The 24515-nt window shown below is 39.4% G+C and overlaps 1 protein-coding gene across 4 annotated transcripts in view; it reads right to left on the bottom strand.

Moving 5' to 3' along the window:
* PPP1R12A (protein phosphatase 1 regulatory subunit 12A) overlaps positions 1-20541 on the bottom strand; it is a 226898-nt gene extending 206357 nt beyond the window's left edge. For all 4 annotated transcript variants that reach the window (XM_054989301.1, XM_054989300.1, XM_054989302.1 and 1 more), the window contains exon 1: positions 20176-20541. In XM_054989301.1, the coding sequence (XP_054845276.1) occupies positions 20176-20412 (237 nt within the window). In that variant the 5' untranslated portion in view covers positions 20413-20541. The remainder of the gene's footprint in view (positions 1-20175) is intronic.
* Between the last annotated feature and the right edge of the window lie 3974 nt (positions 20542-24515).

Genomic DNA, 24515 nt, shown 5'->3' with positions numbered 1-24515 from the left:
AGAACACAAAGCTGGTGAGATGTGAAACATACATAATTAACCAGCCAGATAGCACAGTTGCTGAACTGGCTGAAGGCTGCGCCTTTCCTGGATGAACGTGAAAAACATGCTAGTCACAAGTTTAAGCAAGCATCAGTTACTATTCGTCAGCAGGAAAGTAGCCTCTCTTCAAAATTCAACTAGGAATGCATCTTATTCACTGGTCTTCAATACAGTGTGGCTCTCACTCTACAAAACAGTAGACTTATGCCTTAAACTCTCTGAATATTTTAAGATAATCAAGTCTATAGGCTAATCAATAGAAAGAGAAGCAGCTGATCTAATGTCATGTCACATGAAAATTGTGACATTGTTAGAGATGTATCATTAAAACAATGAACACCAGCATTCGTGGGGGACGGGACTGCTGAGACGTGGGGGCTAGACTCGTTGGGGATGCTTATGCTCCCTCCCAGCCTCAACACGATGTGCACTGAGTGCCCGCCTTCTACAGCAACTCTCTTCTTTCCCTTCTGGCAGCTAAGAAGAGGAAGAGTTGGAAGAAAGCCAGTAACCACAGCCCTAACGCCATGGTGCTTAATGCCCTCTTTTTTCCCCAACTGCTGGTGAAAAGGGAGGAAATGGGAGCAGCAATGTCCCCAGTACTCAACACATGCCTTCCCTAACACTCAAACTGACATTGTCTGCACTAGTGCAGACAGTACTGTGATTTGTGGGGTCTTGCAATCCCTCTGCAAATTTTTAAAAATGTGATTTTTCTGCAATCCTCAGGTTTCCCACTAGTTTGTCGAACAGTGTTCCCCCTCCGTACCGGCCCTCTTCTATGGGTTTATCAAACTACATGGGGGCCCAGTTCAGCATTAGGTATATGCCTCTATGGATGTTAAAGGTAAAATTATGTACTCTCTCATATGCCACACAATTAAAAAATGCAACTACCATGAACAAAGTCTACATTTTTAAATGATAATTACACAATTGTTCCAGCTGCCACCAGACCCATATTTAATAGCCTCTCTCTACAGCACAACAAATTCTCTACAGCCACTCAAAACACAATTATTCACTGCCCACTTAGCATAGAAATAGTTCACTTGAGGCATAAAACTGCAGGTTCTGAAAGTTGCAAAGGGGCTGTAGACTGTACAACTGTGCTCTGTCTGTTGTTATAAGTATGCTCCTACTATGTAATTCTGCATTAACATGTCAGGTTTGTTTATGCATTGTTTCAGGTTATTAGAACTCTGTTTCAGACTTCTGCTCGTTTTCGGATTTCTGCAATCCAAGTTCTACTGCTATGTTTTACTGGATGTCCCATACTGTTGATTGTATTTAATCTATATTATGGAATAAGCCTTGAGATTATAAATAACACAATAAATTAAATGGCCTATTTTTCAAGTTTCTCTATTTTATAAACGACTAAAGAACAAACCACAGATAAGTTTACCAAAGATGTACTCTACAGTGGCATAACAGTATTTGCCATACTGGATATCATAAACTATGAAGGAAGGCATGTACTTGTCATTTGCTGCAGAAATGCATCACAAACAAGTGGCTGCCAATTCCATGTCCCCATTTCTTTACAGACAAGCATCACCTCTCACTCCCTACAGAGTTCACTAAAAACCATGCAACATCAATTTTTCTTAAGCATCCCAGGACTGACGCTCATTAATTTGGAGTCAACTGGTCAACAGAGATGTGAAGAAAATTATCTTTTACTAATTCTGGATCCACTCTTCCTTTTCTCTGCAGGAAACCTAGTGTGCCAGCCATTCGTGCATGACAGCATTATACATAGCATTTATCAAAATGCCCCTATATAGATCTATAGTACAACCTCATTGGGAGTACTGTGCTTACCTCTGGTCATTATATCTCACAAAGGACATTTCAGAGCTGAAAAAACTACCAAAAAGGGCAATTACGGCAATTAAAGGGTTTGAACACCTTTCCTAAGAGAAAAGGCCTTTTTCCATTTAGAAAAGAGATGACTAAGGGGGTTTATAAAATTATGTAAACTTGTAAAGGGTAGAGAGAGTGGGCAGAGAACTTCTCCCTCCCAAAATACTAGAACTTCGGAGCATCCAATTAAGTTTATAGGCAGCAGATTCAGGAGAGAAAAAAAGGAAATACTTCTTTACCAAAAAGTGATTAAAATGTGGAATTCACTGCCACAGGCATAAATGGCTTTAAAAAGGGATTAGACAGATCCATGGAGGACAGGATTATCAGTGTCTACTAGCCATAGTGAATAAAGGGAACCTCCACATTCAGGGGCAATAAGCCTCTGAATACCAGTGCCAAGAGGCAACATCAAGGGAAGGCCTCAGCATCTATATCCTATCCTGACACTGGTACTCCAAAGTAACTGACTAGCCACTGTGTGAGACTCGATGGACCACATTTGGATCCACCAGGGCTCTTCTTGGCAGCACTTCACAGAATTACAGTAAAAATTACCGCATGGATGTAAGGTGGGGTAGTACAGGCCTTGACACATTTTCTTTAGATCTAAAAATTAACCCTAAACTTTAAAAAAACAGACTCATCCATACCAACATTTTTTTTCACCTGTCATATTAAGCAAGCTAAATTGTGACTCTAAGTTAAAAATGGAGTTGACAACTGGACTGGAGAAATATGTCCTATGCCTGTAATAGAGTATTAACAGGGCACAAGTTATCTGGTGGTGTTATTTACCTCCATGCCATAAAAATACTCCATTACTCACATTAAGCCTCTATTAAAGGGACAGGACATTTTTCTCCATACCAGTTGGTAAATCTGAATTCAGCAGTGCAAGCCCTACTTTAAAAAGCAACAACATCTGTTAGTTTTGAAGAGCAGGGCCTTTACTGCAATTGGTCCATGGCTCTGACTTCCTAAATAAGGTGTAAAGTAATTTCTTCCTCTTCTTTCAGATGGGGTGCAAAATGTTGGGACACATGTGACTGTTTCCCTAAAGAGGCACAGCCCAATAAAAATTGAAAGTTTTACATAAGTCATTTAGTTCCCCTTCCCTTCAGGAACTAAGCCCATGTACATGTCATTGGAACATACACACATTCTTTCCCAATTCTCCCCACCTTCATCTTCTCTCCCCTTTGTTATCTTCCTTGCTTCAAATTTTAGTCTCTAAGCTCCTTGAAGCATGGGCTTGTCTTCTTGTGCTCTGTAAAACTTCGTGTACATTGATTGTTCTGTGTAATAAAAAAACACATCATTTGGTTCAGCTGAATGTAAAACTGGGCCTAAACTAATGGGTTCCAGTGAGATAGCCATGTTAAGTTTGGGTCAATGAAAACAAGAATCCAACCACACCTAAAAGACATGTATTGCAGCACAAGCTTTTGCAGACTCAAGTCTTTTCTGTGTAAGCTAGGCAGGCCAACTTATCACCAGACTGCTATGTAACTAGAACAGAACTGAAGAAAGAAAAATAAGAATTATTCTCCTTTCACCTTTCCAGGCCAAGTTTCTCTGTCCTTCTACCCACCCATGGATGAAAAGTCTCTTACTTTTGCCAACTTAACCAAGCACAGCTACCTGCCTGCCTCTAGCTTTCTCCCAAGAGAGAACAGAAGTTCCCAAGCAGAGCTCATATCCTAGCAACAAAGTAACACTGTACTAAAAGTTTTTCAAAGCATCCCTTTCAAGGGCTGAGTGACTGTCCCTTTTCCTCTTCCTCCTTTCAAACTGTGTAGTAGTTTACACAGGCTGTGGACCACAGAGCTCTAGGCACTAGGAGCAAGATTCAGATCACAGCGGCAAGCTGGTGCCCGGAACAATCTAGGCCTAGGATAGCAATCTTTTCATATTGTAAATGAGGGAGGAGAGGTCTAAGGTATGGGTGTACACCCCAAAAATATTCAGGAAAAACATTCAGAAATACCCAAAACCCGAAGCAGCAAGCCGCTTCAGATTCGGGTATTTGAATCGTTTCGGAATGCTCCGTAAAGATCTGAGCATTCCAGAGTGATTCAGGGGGCTGGGTTTTCTCCCAACACCCTCCCCCCCACTCACCCCCCCCCACTTAGCTCCCGTCCCCTCCAACCCACTTATCTTACTCTTTAAAGGGCCAGTTTAAGCAGGTCCCTTTAAACTATCAGCGGTCAGGCAGAGGGGATCCCCCACCACCACCACCTGGTAGTTTAAAGGGCCCCTTTTCTGCCACTTGTAAGCGGCAGGGCCCTTTAAACCAGGAGTGGCCAAACTTGCTTAATGTGAGAGCCACATAGAATAAATGTCAGATATTTGAGAGCTGCAAGACATGATCCACCGAAGTGACTTCAGAGAAGGAGGTGGGTTTGGGGGAGTATCCTGAAAGTGACATCACAGAAAGGGGTGGGGTTTGGTGCAGTATGCTGGAAGTGACATCATTAGAAGGGATGGAGCTTGAGAAGAGCCATCACCTGACCTTTGACTTGGAAGTGATGTCACAGAAGTGACATCATATCCTTGCAGACTTCACTCCCAAAGTCCCCAGACTCAGACCTGGCAACCCCAACATTTTTACTGAAAATACGAAAGACATGGAAAGAAAGAAGGAAGAAAAAAAGGAAAAGGGAGGAAAGACATAGAAAGAAAGGAGGAAAGGGAGGGAAAGACATGGAAAGAAAGGAGGAAAGGGAGGGAGGGAAATAAACTAGATTAAAATAAAATGTATGGCCACGGCGATACTCCGGGAGCCGCACAATATGTCTACAAGAGCCACATGTGGCTCCCAAGTCACAGTTTGGCCACCCCTGCTTTAAACTATCAGCTGGGAGGTGGCAGGGGGGAATCCCCCCCTGCCGCCTCCCAGCTGATAGTTTAAAGGGCCCTTTCCTGCCGCTTACACAATTTTGTAAGACGAATGTGCCTGGCACTCAGTCCTACAAAGAGCAACCTATAAAATCTCTGAAGAGGTGAATCTCTTGACTTCCCCATTCCATTTAGGTCATCAACTAACATTAACAAGTCTGCACATGAAGAGATGCTTTATTCATTATTGGTCAAGATGGAGCATTTTGGGATAGCATTCAGGTAAGAAGTGAGTAAGGCAGCAAGCAGAGTAAACTATGGTTTGCCTGTACAACTGGAACCCCAAACTGTAGCTACCATTTAAAACCAGGTCTTGCACCACAACTAAGCATGCACTCAGTTATCAACAATGTGTGTTTTCCTGATGTTCAATACATTCTTGAACTGACGTATATGATTAGGAAACAAATAAAACAAGCATAGCTTGCGATATTTAAACAAATGCAAAGCTTTTATATAAAGGTTATTTTTATTGTAATCATACTAGCATGTACTTTCTTTAAGTTGTTTACATTTCAGGAATAAAAAAACCTACTGAAAACAGCTAACGCAGTAATCATGCAATTCTATGCCAAGATACTCTAAGTCCATTGATTTCAGTGAGCTTAGACGGGAGTTAACTGTTGTTTATTTACTTCATTTATATACCACCATTCTCCCCACTGGGGTCCTGAAGTGACTTACATTGTTTTCCTCTCCCCCATTTTATCTTTACAATCACCTGTGAAGCAACTTAGGCTGAGTGTGTGCCAGTCAAATGGTCCAAGGTCACCCAGCAAGCTTCCATGGCAGAGTGGGAATTCATATTTGGGTCTTCCAGATCATGTCCTAAACTCTAACCATTACATTTGCTCTCATAGACTTTTTAATGTAATTTTTTCACCACCCAAAGAATTGCATCACCTAAAGTATTTCAACAGAAAATAACAGTTTCACCATTACTCCCTATGGCATCACTTACCTTACTTGCTAATCGGTGATCACAATACCCCTTCTACCATGTGACAAGAGTAACATAAATAAGAATTTCACCTTTGGTTTTAATCCACTTGTGCCAATCAGTTAAGAGAATTCATAATTACATTTATTTTGGATTATATGCATTTGTGGTTGTATTCTCTCCCAACCCATTTACAATTCCATAAAACATAGGTGTACTCTTTCACTCAACTTCTAAGGATAATAACCTGAAAAACATTTATTACAATGTAGAAACTACAAAGCTTGCCTCATATTGTATGGGCAATGGCACCCATTCATTGCTATTAAGTTTATGAAACTAATTTTCTATGAAAAAGTTCCCTACATCTGATCGTTAATTAGCAAAAATATATAGAAAATATAGAAACTCTTCATTTCTACTCCATTTGGCTCCTCAAGACACTGTATAATGCAACATCCATATTGATGCTTCATTTTTAAAGATGAAAAAATTAACATCTCTCTATTTGCATTAGCTTACAGTAGCCTGGTTGAGACAAGAAAATCAGCTTCTCTATGGACACTGTTTTTCTTTAAATTGTAACCTATCCCAAACTTATTTATGAAATAGTATTTGACAAATGTATTTGAAAGTGAATTATTAATGCTAAGTTTACTTACATATTTTTCCAAATACAAAGCAATAGTAGCCTTAAACGTTGAAAATTAAGATTAAGCAACAGAGATACCAACAGCCCCCTTAAACCACAAGAGCATTAGGAATTTTTCATTTCCATCTACAGGATCTAGTAACACTCTAGAAGACAGGGAGCTACAGCACAAAATTTTCCCAATGCAACTCATTAACACACACACTCTAATTGGCTTGAAAACTCCTATTACACAAACAGGCTATTTGGATCCTGCACAATGAGTTTTATAGTTGGTGACATCATAGAGTATTTAAATTTTTTATATTCACTTTGATTTCAAGGCATATTTTCTTATTACTCTATAGTGCTTTAAAATTCTTGAACAAACTTTCTATAGCATTAATCTTTACCCACATGAAAGGCAATGTAATCCTGATATTTTTACTAATGTTCATATATTTGAGAAAAAGGAGAACCAAGACAAGGAGTCAACATGATAAAGTGCAAAAGTGAGGCAATTATTTCCTATTACATTTCAGCTGCTAACTGAACAACCACATTGTGCTGGTTACTCCACTTTTGGCAGAAAACACACATCACAGGGCACCCATGTTTGGTTAGTTGAAGGCAACACTACCAGTATTAAAGACTTGGGCTAACAGGCCATATTATACATAGCTAAACAATCAACAGCAAGCTTACAGAGAGTTTCTGGTAGACTGAGACAATTATTTATCAAATATACAAATATCTATTTCTAAAAGTATACAGTATGCTATTAATTATGGTATCCTGTTTTCCACACACCCAGCTCAGCTATTTAAAGATGAGTTTTAAGTTTCTGGCTAGACAATCTAAAATGGGAACTGCTTACAAAAATCTGCTGATAGAAGCATCACGTACTCAAGATAAAAACTCTAAAATCTTATGAGTTGATATATTTAAGATAAAATCAAAATGCTAATAAATCTCTTGAATTCAATTAATGCAGCTGCAATCTTCACTAAAGCAGAACTTATATCTTTTGCAAGAGATGTACCTCTTTCCTATCTAGATCTTAATAGAGGGATCAGAATCCACAATATCCAAAGAATGAAACGGCAGCTCCCAAGAAACAGCATGAAACAAAGTCATAACAAGTAAACAGAGGGAACAAGTGAAGAGAAAATAGAAGCAGCCTTTGAGTACAGGTCTGGCATTTCCAATTAAAGGAAACAATTGACATGATTTAAGCTTAAGGAGAAACCTGTAACATCCTGAAGACTAAAAAACTTTAAAAGTTTAAACGACTGGATCAGGATCACTTCATGACATGCATTTCATGACATGCATTATGCTACAACAAATCTGTCAGTCTAAGGTGGAACAGGACTAATTCTGCTTTTGCTGCAAGTCACATGGCAACAGTGATGTGCGTTTTCCTAAAAGATCTGAATCAGAAGAACTTGCAATACTGTAAACATGACAGTGATCTGATGAGTGTGCTTATTTTGACTTACAGTTAGTAAACAAAATTTTAAGTACCACTCTATGTTAATTTTATGTCCCAATAGCAACAAATACTTGAACTGCAGTATTTAATTAAGAGATAAATCAAGCATGGTGAAAATTATCATATTAAAAAAATTCAAACTTCATGAGAATTATTTTTATTGGAATGACACTTATAAAAATTTAAGACAGTATTGCATGTACTTCCTTTACATAGTTTAAGTTTTAGAAAAAATTCTGAAGGATCTAAAAACGACTGACACTAATTTTACCAAACCCACAGAACTGTGGATGATATGCCATGGAGATGGTAGTCCGTTCATCGGTTTCAACAGAATTCAACCTCTCTTCCACAGAGGTCAGCGGGCCCCTCAGTTTCATTCTCCAGAGCATCACTGCCAAGTTTTATATTAAACTGGCAATTACAATGTCCCAAATAAGGGAAGATTCAAATTACAATTTTAGCTTTAAGAACATATATCAATGTGAATTTTCCTAATAAAATATTGCAGCTTAGCTGGTTTGTGCCTTACCTCCCTTTTCTCTTCTCCCTATACAAAGTAAAATTTTATCCTTTAGAATCTTAGCATTCCACATTTATTCAGAAAAAGCTACAAGGCATCATTCTACATTCACCTGCCGTAAAAAGACAAGTGATGATTTCTTTGAATGTTAAATTTGTTTTGAAAGACTAACCACAGAAAACTTCTAACAAATAGAATACCGTACCAGACAAGTATGACCAAGTTACCAGTTTTTCATTGATACATACTTCTGAAAAACAAGGAAATACATCTGATAAGTTGCTTCTCCAGAAACAATTGTAACTTGCCCAGGTGGATAGCTAACTACAAAGCTTTAACTAGAACCACCTACATGCATGTCAATCACTTGTACAAGCAGATACAAGAAAAATGAGTATTTGCCATTTCATTCCGTTCACTACACAGACTTCATTTTTACTCAACTACTAGCTTTATCAATTGTATTTCTGTACTGCAGTGGGAATGCTCACTCTGTGCTAAACTACAGACTTTAAAACATGGATCTCTCTCTCTCTCTCTCTCTCTCTCTCTCTCTCTCACACACACACACACACACACACACTCATTATTTAACAGAACTGTTAAAATTTAAAAACTCAATTTGTTGGCAATATTCAGAAAAGCTGCATTACTGTGACACCTATTGTATAATAAGAAGACTCTTGATATTAACAAAAACTTATTTCTTACAATGAATCAACCATCTTTTTCCCAATTGTTCTAACAATACACTCTAAGAGACTACTAAAAAGGTGACAGCTGAGGAATGCTTCTATTCTATCCACAGTTTCCACTGACTGTCATTTCAGGAATGTATCTAGTAATACATGACAACTTGGAATGTCTCCACCCACCAGATAGCATCAGAACATGCACTGCTCACTAGGAGCCCTACAGCCTTGCAAGCTCTACTTGAGTTTGCCTTTTTATGGCTAAGCCAGATCAACAAAACAAAGATAAACAGAACTATGCTAATAAGGATTTCAGGCATTTAACATGCAATGATGTGACATATTATGTAAACAATGCAAAGGAAGCTGCAAACTTTTAAATTGGTACTCATGTGCCTGTGAATTTTACATTTTGTGAAGCATTCCATGCACAGTCTATGAATTAACAGTGTATAACTACCTAGCTGGTAAACTAAATTGTCTTAGAAGTCAATAGTAATAAAACAAGTTAGTATGAATTTATAAAGTTAGGTGTACTACTTTTTATTGGGAAAAACTCCTGGTTTAAAGCCTTTTTCATACAAAGTTCTTGAATTTTCATCCTCAGAGATACTTACTCAACTATAAACTACAATTAGCAGTGTAATAGTCTTTATTTAGCCTATTACAGTAAAATTTTAAGTGAGCATTCTGCCTTACTCCAAAGTAAAAGGAAGAGAAGTAAGAATTATGTTTTAGCAAATCACATTTTCTTTAAGAAATAGGCCACTGCCGCATATTTTAATAAACAGGTGCAAAAAGAAAGTGTCAAAGGATAATATACATGCCTTACTACACTTGGTAAACTGCATCTGGCAGCAGATTCCCATGTGTATATGCAGGGACACACAAGTACAATCTTCACTAACACTATATTCATAACCCCGCCTTAAATCCATGCACTTATAATAGTGTGTGAAATTGTTCTTCCTTAAGTTAGCAAGACAGCACATATGTCTAATGTAATGTAATTACATCATGTAATGTAATATCTTTGTCCCAAAATTTAAAAAAATGTACATATAGTGACATCAAGCAAAACACTGCAAAATAATCATGCTCAGAAACCTCAGCAGTGATTATATGGATCAGGTTTTTACCTTCATGTTCTAAGTAGTCTGAGATGTTAAGTTTGTATTTTCATGGTATTCTATGTCAAGGGTTTAAGGACTAGTAGTAGCACCAAATTCCCATAAAACTGCAACAATCTCCTAGGGCTTGGGCAGCACTCACTCCTAGGGCTCAGGTAGCTAACTGACCTCCACATCCGACAGCTATAATGCTTGATGCCTCTTCCTACACCATCCCTACATATGCCCAAATGAAAGATAATACAGCACAAGCAGACAAGAAGAAACAGAGAGTGCCTAGTTCTCCAGCCCTAGAAATATTTAAGAGGAAATCCTATAGATGCAACTGTGCTTAAAGAAGCAATTTTTCTAATATAACAAGTACATAACATTCGCAGTTCTGAAACTGGCAATCAAAAATTTTAAAGTAGCTAGTCACAATTTACCTGAAGACACTAAATAAACTGGAAACCTAGTAACAATGATCACAATTCAGGCAAATTTAGCCAAAGTCCTGTAAATTTCAATGGAAGATTAAAGCATATATTTAAATATCACTCTGAAATCAAAAGGACTAAAAAAGCATTTAGTTTTGGCCAGACTATGCTCAGTGTTAGTTTACTGAAGTGAACCATAAACCTGAATTAACTGTACTGTTGTGCTAAATTAACACACATATGGTTTACATTCTTCTGTTTAAAATGCATTTAAAGTTCATGTACATGAACAACCTTTACATTTGGGTTATTCATACTTGCCTGTTATAGTCATTAATTACATTTCAGTTTTTTAAAACCACCCAACAGGAAAGATGTACCTACACAGGAGCTTCACTCATCTGAACACGGTCTCTTGCAGGTGCCAGCCTGCACATGGGCAAAATCAACAGCAGCCTGCACACAGGCTTTCTCTGTGGTGGCCCCCACTCTATGGAACCGTCTGCCTGAGGAGGTTAGAAGAGCGCTCAATCTCCTGGATTTCCACAAATGAGGCAAAACCGAATTATTCAAAATAGCTTTTTTACTCAGATAGGAGGAAAGTATTGTAGGGAGGGGGCCTCAGATGCTTCACTAATGAGTTAGGGACCACAGACTTCGTCACTATGTTACCTTGCACATTACTTGTTGCTCTGAATATGTATTCCTATGCTTCATGTTATCTATGTCAGTCCTAGAATTGATTATATTCTGTTTCAGCAAGTCTTCAACTTTGTATAGGATCCTTGCTAATGCTGTATCTTTGTAAAATTCTATGTCATTGTTTATGGAAATGTCGTTGATACTGATATAGTATTAATCTCACACTATATAATCAGCCTTGAGTCTCAGTGAGAAAGGTGGATTATGACAAATAAATAAAATAAATGCAGTTAACCCCCAGCACACAAATCAATTCAAACCGAAACCGTATGCATTGTTCAATTTAATAATAAAAAGGTCTGCTGTAGGTCAAGTATCACCAATGATGCCAAAAGATAAGGCTGTTCCCGATTACAGTCACTAAATAAAGGTGGTCAAAAGACCATCGGGAAGGAAAATTCTACAATACTATAGTGCAACAGTTTATAAACCTTTTCAAGTGATTTTAACAATAATACATAATTACATCATATTACATATCATACCATTTTTCAACATTTTTCAGCAATCTTATTCATAATACATAAAAACAAGAGTCCTCTGCAAGAGGACCTGAGGGTGTGACAGCAATGCAGCAGGAAAAGTCTTTAAAGACTCAAAATAATGTGTCTTCTTTAGCTTTTTTCTTTTTTCAAATTTTTCAAATGCCAAGATGGAAAAGTACGTGGCTGGTCCAAAGATGAAAGTTGGAAAGCCCAGCGGTGCCCGGAACTAAGACCGGCAGATTTTCCTATAGTTCTTCGTCCATAAGGACTTCCTCAGGGGCATCCAGCTATTTCCGTACACAGTTGCATCATATACGCGCCGAGAGAACACCCATGGACGTGGAGATAATCCTACGTAGGTCAAGTATCAAGCTTCCAAAAGCACACAGCAGGCTTATAAAAGTATGCTAACCATAAGCAATGTTCTAGAAAACACTCAATCAATACTCAACACACAAAGTTTTCCTTGAATCCGTTCTCCACTTCTAAGGTTCCAACATCACTACAGATATAAAGACAGACCATCCAATTCATGGTACTCTTTCATTTGCTCATTTTCATGTCTTAGCCTTTATGCGTCCAGGAATCCAGTCATTACAGACCTATACCTGTCCTGTGCTTCTGTATCCTTACAACATGTGATGTATCTAGAGCTCACTGGCAACGTTCTATGGTATGTAGAACAACATCAGATAAGACGTGTGTGTTTTAATTTAAAAGGTTAAGAATCCTTTGGCTACCTATTTACCTATTTACATCCTACAGTAAATAGCCAACATAAAGCTTTTTCATCAGCTCCAACCCCTTTGAGTATTACAAAAATATACACCAGGAACTTACCACCCCCCTCCACATACACACCATTACGAAGAGAACATGAAGGAAAAGTAACATTTAAAGAAGTTCCCAAATTCTGAGAACTAATTTGGTGGTTTGGATGGAACATCCATTAACTCAAAGGGAACTGGAACTTTTTGGATACCTAATGCAAAAAAATCAAAGATATAGACACTGGATGTACTACTAGTATGATGTGAATAATGATAAATTATGCAAGTCAAGTTAGGTGTTCAAGATTAATGGTTTCTTAACTGGGCAAGCTCTATTCTTATAGTGATAGATTCATATTTGTAAAAAACAGTCTGCCATTAGAAGAAATGATTAACTATACTTAAGCAAAATTATGCAATACATACTCCATCAGCCTTTCTAACTATGAATAAGAACGTTAATTTTACATACATACTTTCAGGAACTGACAGTGCATAAGACTGCACTGAAAACATGCCTCTATAGAAGACTTTAATTACTTTTGGACTAAGATAGATAATGGAATAATCACACAAGTTTGTTCAGAATTATCTGTAAAGCATATGATAAACTTCCAACAGTCAGCAAATTGCTCTTGATTTTCTATCTTTCTGCTCTACATTCTTAATATAAATTTTGTCTAGCATTAAAACGTCCTTGTAGTTTATAGCAAAACACATAAGAGATTTCATTCTCTTGGACCAACACAGCCTTCACAATAAATATTTTTGGACCAACCTAGCAGGCACTCAAATCTGCCGTACAGGTCTTTCATGTTGCTGTCATCGGTATCAAGTCTGGAAATAATTTTATTCTATTGTTTATCCATACAACACTAGCTAAGATTTACATAAATTAAACTAAAAACAACACGTTTACATTTAATAGTAATAAGGATTTGATTCATTATTCAAGAGGAACGATCTTCAAAGAGTCTTGAACATATGTGCTTAGCTGCACCCTGTTACCCTTACACACCAATGCATATGTGCAATTTTGCACCCTTGCTTAAGATCAAATTACCCAACAGCAAAACCTTTTCGCTGCTTGACAGCAAACTTCTGATTATCAAATAAAAATAAGGGTATCCCATTCTCTCTGCTACAGGAGGCAATCATCTAGGCCTCTTCCAATTTCATAAAAATTTCTTGATACAAAAACAAGTGTCTGGTTACAATTCATTTTAGTTAAGAATGATAAACGTTGTCAATAGCAGTTATTTCACAAAGTTAACAATCGTACCATAATTAAAGATTTCTAAATTCTATTTATTACAGTGGGAAAGATTCATGTTCACCTCTCCCACTGAAATAAATGGAATGTATACACGTTTATTTAAATTTTTGTTGACTTGTGCTTGGAGTTTTAATTTAAATGCTTCAAGCCACCTTTCCAAATCTCAAAATGGATCTTCTACAAATTCTACTGAACTGTGATGCCTTATAATGTGATATTTAGGTAATTAAAATCTAAGAATGATTATTTTCTCCATTTGTAGAGCAGGTAGTCCTTAACAATGAGTGCAACTATCAGTTTACTGATCCAGAGGAGTTAGCAGTGTTAGTCTGTAGTAGCAAAAATAGAAAAGAGTCCAGTAGCACCTTTAAGACTAACCAACTTTACTGTCGCATAAGCTTTCAAGAATCACAGTTCTTGCATCTGAAGAAGAGAACTGTGATTCTCAAAAGCTTATGCTACAGTAAAGGTGCTACTGGACTCTTTTCTATTTTTACCAGTTTACTGGATTCTGTCAATACAAACATTATAACCATATAATTTTTACAATGTACCTTGACATGCTGTTTGCAGTTTGAGCAGGTGCCATAAGTAAAGTTTCAGGGACAAATTTCCGGCCTGATATTACGCATATTTATTTAAAATTAAGCCCTAGTGCATTCGATGGGAGTTACACTCAGGTTATGATCAAGCAAGGCAATTACTTCCCTGTTGGACCAGATGAGATTAGGGGATGCTTCTAGAAGCAAGCCTGCATTTTTATTATCTGGTTGCAGCCATTGCTAGAGGTGGTTTTCACCAAGTGCACTTGTGGAGACTGCCCCTTCCTAGACAAGGGTCCCCTTGCCACACTAATCTATGCTTTGATAACTCAGAATTGACAAATGGTATGTACTTCATAGCACATTTATTAAGATACCTGGAAGCTTTAGCTAGGGCAAAATGTGACTGCTTACCTTCCAACAAGTGTGGGAAGTACACCTCTTATCAACACACGCTGAACTTTGCATGGATTGTCAGTATTTCCAGACACAGTTCAAGGGAACTAGAATGTAGCAGCTCATCTATTAATAGGTATCAGCTGAGCTATCCATATGACAATAGTATTATAGAAGCTCAGTGGTTTGCTTCTAAATCCAATTCACAGTGCTCATTTTTACCTTTAAACCCCCTGACAGACAGGGTTCGTCATACTTTTAAGCATCACTTCACCCCATATGAATGCACAACAACCTTAACACACTCACAAAAAGTCTGCTTTCTTTTCCTTTACTAAAGAAGTTCTGTGATTTCTAGGGAAAAAATGGTAGCCCTGACTTTTAGAATGGGCTACCAGTTGAATTAAGGGCTGCCTCTTTTTTCATCCAGCTGAGGTGACAGTGTAAAGCTGTACAATTTAAGCAGCATTTCCTGACTTGGTTTCAAATGGGTTTAGTTTTGTGAATGTTTTGATATTTCTGGTTTCTGGTCAGCGTTCATTTGCTTGTTTTATTCTAAACCACTTTGAGCAATAAGGACAAGCAGGATAGAAAAACAGCAAAACAAAAGGCCCTTCCTGAATAATCCACTCATGGACAGGCCCTGCAGATAAGACAGTTGTTTTCCAATCTCCAGAAGGTTCTGGGAACTTTGTAAACCCTTTCCCACAAACATAACTTTTTTCTGACAAATGTTTGAGGTTTTCATTGATGCTGTTAAAATCATTTTTATATTATGGCTCCTTTTAAGGTCTTATAGTTCTGAATTAGATTTGGATGGGCTTCAGCTGCTGCTGCTTATTTGTTCATTTTGCTATCTTGTTTTTTTTTTACATTACATTATTTAATTTTAATTCGTAGCTATTTTATGTAAGTTATTGCTTTATACATCCCAGAATCCACACACTTGCAGGACTACCATTCCCGGCATTAAACTATATTCCAGGGCAAGCTTGGAAATCAGGCCATCTTCTACATGTCTTCTCTAAGTTGTAACAAGGCACACAAGTAGGGCATTTGCCAATGTAGCCCCTTGGTTCTGGAACGTTCCACCTTTCCCATCCTTTGTAAGGAGTATAAAACTATTTCAAATTGAGTTTGGCTGATTTCTCTGACATCCTCAGTGATCCCTTTACAGTGCAAACCTAAACTGAATTATGCTCTTCATGGAGTTGGAAGGGTATGACTGTGTTTAGGATTACACTGTTAATGGCAGTTTGTTTATATATTTCTTGTACGTTTACCATTTAATGATACCTCTATTTTTGCAATCTATTTTGAGAACTCTGGAAAAATACTCTAGAAAGGTTTTTAATAAATAAGATGGCCGAAAACTGCAACATTAAGCTACTGTGCCACTACAGGATAGAATGTTAGTTTAGTATGCCTCAGGGCAGCTTCTAAATGAAAACTAGTTTTCAGATAAAATCAAATCACAACCTATGTTAGGATCTCAATTCCATGAGTTTAAGAAATGAAACACTTCTGGCATCCATAATACTTATCTATGAAAAAAAGCACAGAGAAAGGGGTTTTTTTCCTATTAAAAAATAACAACTTCTGTACTACTTTATCCCCGTTCTCCCATAGGGAGATAGGCCATGGTTCAGTGGTACAGGATCTGCCTGGCAAGCAGAAGGTTCCAGGTTCAATCCCTATTATCTCTAGTTAAAAGAATCACGTAGTAGGTGATGTAAAAAGACCTTCACCAAAGACCTTGGAAAGTTGCTGGCAGTCTGGGTAGACATTATTGACCTTCATGGACCAAAGATCTAATTCAGCTTCACGCATCATATGCCCATGGAACAACTGGCAAATAAAGGGAGGGAGGAGCATTGTAGCTGAACAACTTCCTTTTGCCTCTGAAGATACCACTGTGCAAAATATTATGAAATGTCATGAACCAATAATGTCATGAACAACCTATAGCAAAACAGTACTGAGGTGGTTTTTTAATCATTCTTCTGACTTTCTGTGAGCACGAACACACAAATTACAAGCATCACTTTCAACCAAGACTACGTTATCAGTGCAGAAAACCCTACTTAAGTCAAAGTAGTTAACCTACGAAAGATAAATCATTCTGCACTAAGTCAGTGTTATTGTCTGTACTGAAAACACTAACGCTGCCATCCTAAGCAGATGCAGAGGAGTTAGCCGTGTTAGTCTGTAGTAGCAAAATCAAAGAGTCCAGTAGCACCTTTAAGACTAACCAATTTTATTGTAGCATAAGCTTTCAAGAATCACCGTTCTCTTCATCAGATGCATCTGATTAAGAGAACTGTGATTATCGAAAGCTTATGCTATCCTAAGCAGAGTTACACCACAAGTCAATTTATGGTAGCGTGCAACTCTGCTTAGGACAGCACTGTAAGCCACATACTTACATTTTAAAATATTATGTTTGCAATTCTGACCTTGCTGTCCCAGAAAAAGAAAAATATAGACAAGTCAATTATTTTTACTACACCAATTTCTATTGGTAATGATGTATAGAATTTTAACAGAAATGCGTGTACCAACAGAAATTGATTCTTACTCACCTTACTTTGCCCAGCAGTGCCTGCAACAATGCTCCAGATTCTACTGAGTCAAAGGTGCTTGGTCTGAATAAACTAATTCTATAATACAGCCAAAACTGCAAAAATATGTGCAGCAGTGATTTTTCAACAGAAGAATCCTACATATCAAGAGAAGCGGAAGTAACAAGACTTCATGCATGAACTTCTCCTGGTGGACAGCACCTCAGGAAATGCACCCAAAATACAAAGCAGCAAACATTATCTTATCAATCTTTTTATCCTCTCCCAAACAATTCCACAATGTAACTATTTCAGAGAAAAAAATGACAATTACAACTTTAACACTGTAATCTTATGTATGCTTAGAAAAAGCCATTAAAGTCATCAGGACACACACCCAAACATACACATTTAGAACCCAAGTAAGCCACCCAAGCCTTCAACTTCCTTTTCAACCACTTATTGAAGATTCCCCATGTTTAGTGATATTGCAGCCAAACACGCTTTCTGAAATGAACAGATGTTATGCACAAACTACCATATAGAGAGTGTGGTGTACAGGCCTCAGGCTAAGATCCAGGTGATGCTGGTTCTACTTCCCGCCCTGTCACAGATGCTTGATGGGTGACATGGAGTCAGTCACAGACTTTCAGCTTAATCTACCTCAAAAGATTGTTGTGAGGATAAAACTAAGAAGAGAATGATGTGAGCCGCTTTGGGTCCCATTAGGGAGAAAGGCAGGGTATAAACGAAGTAAACAAATTCTTAAGTGTGAAAGTTATCAGGATAACCTCGACAACACTGGCAAAGCCATGTTGAATCAGACTATCATAAACATACCCTCCTCTCAAATAAGCTGCTACAAGAGTTGTACCTTGTATTATCCACTTGCAAACATAGCACAGCAGCAGCACCTTTTTACTGTCATTACTCAAAGATTTCATTACAGACCATCTAAAGCTTTCAAAACAGATTAACATCCAACCCAATAAGAGGTGGTTAGATTCAGCTGGTCTCAGAGGGTAAATTTTTACAGAAACTAGTCTTATTTGTTTATTTGGGAAATTTCTATGCAACTGCTCGAGATGGTTTACAATTAAAATCAAACCAAATGTTGTCATCTAGCTATCACAGTCTTTATCCATTCTTTCCTTATGGTTCTCTTCATGTTTTCTCCTCAATCACCCTCTGAGGTAAGTTAGACTGAGAGAACGACTGGCCCAGGATCACCTGTGAGTTTAATTGCAGACTGGAGGTTTCACATCAGGTCTACCCCAGTCCCAACCCAGTATTCCATCCTTGCACCTAGCTCTTATATGAAAGTTCTATATATTCTTCATTGGTTTTTTCTTAGTATAAACTTGTATGGATTTTCTGATTACAACCTTTTCACAGAAGACCTTTCATTTAGGAGACAGGGCTGATTATGCACCTTACACAACAATAAAAACAAAATATGCATAACCTGCAAGTCATCTTCAAGTTATCCTGAAACAACATACACAACAGGGAGGCTTCTCTCATGCTTATTTCATAATCCAGAATTTTTAATACATTCTAACTTGAAATGTTTCATACAATTAATGAAGCACCACACTATCAAATAATAAGTATGCTGTATAAAGATGATTCATATATGGTTCATCAGATCCTTATTACTATGTCTTTATAGAAATACGCAGACAACTAACATTCAAAACAAAAATCAAACTGTCATAGTGATTATTCTTGGTTTTCTGATATTCAGTGAACTAAACTTGTTATTGCTTTTGGCCTGTTAATAGAACCTAGAAGTATTCAAGCAAACCCGCATTATGTCCAGATTGCCACAGTCTTTCCTTATTTGGATAATATTTTGAGATTCCAATCAGGCTCATATAAAACTTTAACATGCACAAAGCATCCATTTTAAGAAAACTTCAACCAGCTTCCCTTCCATCTTTCCTTTTTAAAAAATAAGTTATTTCAATACACAAACAAAACCCAGTATTATCACACTAATGATTTTATATTTTTCCACACTTTTTTTTTAAAAAAAAAGCACAAATACTGGACATAAGTGCAGGGAAGTTCGAGATCATATTGCACAGTACTGAGTAAATATCAGGAAGACAGATACAAACACCCACCTTTAGAGAATAAGAACTAAACCGTGGACGGGGGAGACTCAAGAGAAGAACCTCTTTCTTAGGAATAGGGCAGTCAGTTGCATTTACACTTCAACGAATTTGGGAAACAAGGGCACAGGAAACGGCAGCCATTCGGTAGCCCGAAACCTTCCAACTAGGGGAGCGAACACCCACCACCAAGTGAGCCCCTTCACGAAGAGGGGGGAGCTCCTCTTTGCCGTCTGGCCACAGTCGGGGGCGCAAGCGGTGCAGCACCCCCTCCCCTCCCAGCCTCTACACCTCTCCCCCGCCCAGCTCTGCCAAGCGCAACGAGGGAAGGAAGCGGAGCCCCACAATGCCACCAGCCTCCCGGGGAAGGCAAAGCAAGGCCCGGTCCTGAGCCGCCCAGGCAGGCACCCCTGCAGCAAAAGGCAACACTCCCAGGGCTACCAGCGCGGCTCCCCTAGCCAGGGATGGGGAAGGCGAGAGAAGGGAGGCGGGCTGTCCAGCACCCCCTGCCCCGGCGAAAGAGCCCTGGCTGGGCAGAGGGAAGAGCGCCCTGTCGTTTGGCCTCCCCTTCTTCCAAGGGCCGGGAAGAGGAGGGGGCGGCGTGCAGGCCCCAGCCTCGCCGAAGGTCCTCCGCCGCCCAAGCCAAGCTAGGCCCAGCCTCGGGCGCCCAAGTGGGCAGACACGGACCTGGTGCAGCGCGGTGAGTCCGTCCACATTGGCGTAGTTGATGTCGGCGCCGCGCTCCAGCAAGCGCAGCACCTCCTCGGTGTCCCCGCTCGAGCAGGCGGCCAGGAAGACGGCTCCGTCGTCGAACTTCACCTTGGTCTTCTTGCGTTTCACCACGGGCGGCTCCAGGTCGGTCTCGGAGCCGATCCAGCGCTTCAGCTGCTCGTTCCGTTTCTGCTTGGCGTCCGCCATCTTCATGCCCCGCTCGGCTCGCGTCCCTTTCCCTCACTCGCCCTGCGCTTCGGCGGCGGCGGCGGCGATCCGCACCCAGGAGAAGAGAGCACCGCCTGTATCCCACAGAACACCGCGACAAAACGCTCGCTCGCTCGCTCGCCCGCGCCGTCCCTCCTCCTCCTCCTCCTCTCCCCCTCCCCACTACCACAGAGCGCTCCGAAGCGCCGCCCGCGAGTCCCCGCGCGCCTATCTCGCTCTCCGGCTGGCCAGCACAAGCTTGGTGGAGGGGCGGGGGGAGGAAAACACCCGGCTTCCTCGGCGACGTCTCGCGAGATTCCCACAGAGGAGACGCGGCGAGGAATGAAGCCTCTTCGAGGAAGCCTAGGAGAGAGGGGAGGGCTGAAGGCGCCTCAGAATTGCGCGAAGGCGGGCTCGGTAACAGAGGGGAGCCAGAGGGCGAAGTGGACGTTATTGTCCGGTTTCTGTGACGAACGGAGGCCTGGCGGACCGCCCCTTCGTTTGCCAACCGAGCCAGGTCCTTCGAGTTCCAGGGCTCGTTCCGGGGATCCCTTTTTCTTCACGGAAGCGCCGGCGAAGGGGAAACGGAATCTCTCCCTAGCCTGTCTTTCGGGGCGTGTTCGCCTGTGACGTTTGCTTGTGGCTGGACGGGATTTTGAACACCCCGATCCTGTGCACAGAAAGGTTGGGCAGCGAAACTGTTCTTGCCTCCACTGACCACCATGAAACTTTAGTCTAGGATTGGGTTGCATTGAGACACGTTTTCAAATCTCTGCTTCCCCGACCACCACCACCGAGGACCGACGTTCATATCTGAAAGGGCGGCTTGCTGCAACCTCGTTCTGTGCGTGTTTGCATGGAAACGCTGTTCAGTGGGTTTACTGCCACGTAAATAGGAGTAAAGCTACAAATCTTACTTCACAGAAAGCACTGCCATTTACTTCACAATAAACGTGCATTTGATTCGGTTTTAGTGTCATCATGTTCTAATGTAGCAAAACACTGATATTCTTAATAAATGCCTCCATATATTTTTAAACATCTCATCTGACAACTTCAAACTTTGTTGGAATAAGATAATCATCATTCACTTCCTAAAAAAACCATATACCAAACAAGACTGCTGGACATTGGTGTGTCAAGGGGGAGTTCTATAGCAATGATGTGAACACTGAAAAGAGTAAAGAGTCCAGTAGCACCTTTAAGACTAACCAACTTTACTGTAGCATAAGCTTTCAAGAACCACAGTTTTCATCAGATGCAAGCAGGTAGTTGGGGACTAAGAGAAAAGCAACTGCGCCACTGATATACAGGGGATTGGAAACTAGAGATGGGCACGAACGGGAAAAAACCAAACCATGCGGTTTGTGGTTTGTCAAATTTCACAAACCATGAACTTTCATGAACCTGCCCCTGGTTCGCGAACCAGTTCGTTTGGTTCGTGAAAATGTCATTTCCGGGCCAGCAGAAGTTCACTTCCAGGTCAGAAGAAGGTCTGCAGGAAGTCCATCCCCTGTTGCCTAGGAAACTGAATGGTACCAGGCTGTCTGCAGCGACAAACCAAAAAACCAAACAAACCAGCCGAAAAGTTCATGGCGGTTCGTCAGAAATGGGATCTGACGAACTGTGGTTCGCGAACCCCAAACCAGCCTGGTTCATGTTTAATTTTGGTTCGTATTTCAATTCGTGCCAGTCTCTATTGGAAACAATTTTAAGATTGCTGCAATACTTCTTGTTGCATCTGACAAAGAGAACTGTGGTTCTCAAAAGCTTATGCTACAGTAAAGTTGGTTAGTCTTAAAGGTGCTGCTGGACTCTACTATTTTGCAACTACAGACTAACACGGCTAACTCCTCTGGAACACTGAAAAGATTATTTTAATACAAAAATGTCATTTTATTTTTCAAAAGGCATGTATCAGTTTATCATTTTATTGCAATTTATAAAATACCTTAAACACTTAGTGCTGTACAAAATAATTATAAACATGAACAATTCCACAAGACTCGGAAAGAGATTGCCAAGAAATGGAGAAATAAGAAAGGGCCCTCACTACAAAATTGGTATGATTCCATCTGGAACCATTTTATATTGGGTAAAGTGGATCGCTCTACAGGCATTCAGAATTTGGAAGCCTATCGAAAAAATTTCCAAGCAATATGGTTTCCTATTGTGCAATTTTTGCAGGAAAAAGAAATTGTTTCTTCTAACATTCATTGTCAAGAACTATTGAATTTCTAGATGTATGGAACTCCTTAGGAATTGTTATATTTTGGGTTTTGTATGGTTATGTTTAAGTTAATGTGGAATGGGTTTTGTATGGTTATGTTTTAAATTATTGTGGAATGAATTTATAATAATAATTTTTAAAAAAAAATCCACAAGACTCTATTTTTGTTTCATTGATTCACAAGTCTATCTTGTCAGGTTGGTGGATCAGTGATCAAACTGTTGCCTGCTAGAATGAAAGCCGAGGTACTGTTTCTAGCCAATGCAGGAGGTCCAGATTTTGACAGTAAGTATGGTATAGGAACATTGGCAGACTTGGCTCTGGAAACCTAGCTTCCATACTCAAACAAGAAGCTCGTCAGATGACCTCTCTCAACCTACACTAACAATATAACCCTAAGAGTTACTCCAGTCTAAGCTCATTGAAATCAATGGGCTTAGACTGGAGTAACTCTTCTTAGGATTGTACTGTAAACCACACAAGATTACTATGAAGATGAATTAACCCTGTGGTGTAAGCCACTCAATGGAATAAAGATGGGCATACAACAAGTAATAAAACTGGATTACAAAATCAGAGAACATATGTGACATAAATACCGATGCTAAATACCTTGGTTTGATGTAAAAAGGGATACAGTCTTGTCTTCATCTTAAATGAAATTAAATCTCATCCTTTTTGGATACTTTCATAAAATCAAATGGGTCAAAATAAAACAGCCAAGCCTTCAGTTCATCAGTCGTTTTCCTTTCTGCTGACATGAAGCAATGATATACCTATTATCCCTTTGCACAGATATTTCCTAAGAACAGACTCATCAGATTTGTTAAAAGCTAATTAAGCATAGGCTGCTTTACCACACCGTGCACTGATGAGGCTTGTGCAACCAGCCAGGAACATTCAGTCCAAACTCCTTTAGGCTGTGGAAACATTCCTCTAACCTCCTCAGGGCAGGGATTGTCTTTATCTACATCCTGAACAGTACCAAGCACGTTGGTGCTTAACAATTAATAGATCCAATAAATGACCGAGTGCACAAATTATTATTCCCATGCAGGGGGGGACCAACAGAGAAAAGCAACTGCACCACTGGTATACAGGGAACTGGAAACAATTTTAAGATTGCTGCAATACTGCTTGTTGCTCTGCTCAACAAATATGGTGTTCACTGTCATCCTTACATTAATTGCATAATTTTCTGCCTCCAGCTAAATCATGTATTAAAAGAGGATTAGAGGTAGCAAAGCCTTGTTTGTCATCGAGAACGCAGGCTAAATGGATATAATTAATAATAAATGTAAAGATCTACAATTAATTAGAGGCAATACTAGTTAAACGTTTTCCAGCTTCTCAATTCTCCTGTATTTTTATGAGCGTATATAATCCAGACAATCTAAACTATAAGTACAAAGATCTGCTTACTTTTCAGGAAACAAAAGCCTATCAGTTCACACACATTTGCAGAATTTTTAAGATTATGTTTTGCAACCCTTAGTAACCTTAATTGTGAGCCAGGTTTTATAGTCTATTTTGGTACTAAATAATTTGATTTGGAAGATCCAAAAGAAAATCGTACCATGAGAAAATCCATCTTGTTGCTTCTAAAGTAGGTACAGAATACATATTTACCATAATTACAATAGCCTTATGTAGAAATGAGTAATAGTATTAGTATGGCTAACTAATACATAGGTGGACCCATACTACTTCTAATACTATTAATGGTATCTTGCATAATGAAAATCTGTGCCGATCTGCTTTCTAGATGGCTACATGTGGTTAGCATGTCAGGCTAGGATCTGAGAGACTCAAGAAGACCCCATTCTGCCATGGAAGCTCGCTGGCTCACACTTGTCAAGCTACATGCTCTCATCCTAAC

This window comes from Eublepharis macularius, chromosome 9 (genome assembly GCF_028583425.1).
Source record: "Eublepharis macularius isolate TG4126 chromosome 9, MPM_Emac_v1.0, whole genome shotgun sequence".
Lineage (NCBI taxonomy): Eukaryota > Metazoa > Chordata > Lepidosauria > Squamata > Eublepharidae > Eublepharis > Eublepharis macularius.
The sequence above is the reverse complement of the archived record's forward strand: the minus strand, read 5'-3'. Positions and strand labels throughout refer to the sequence as shown.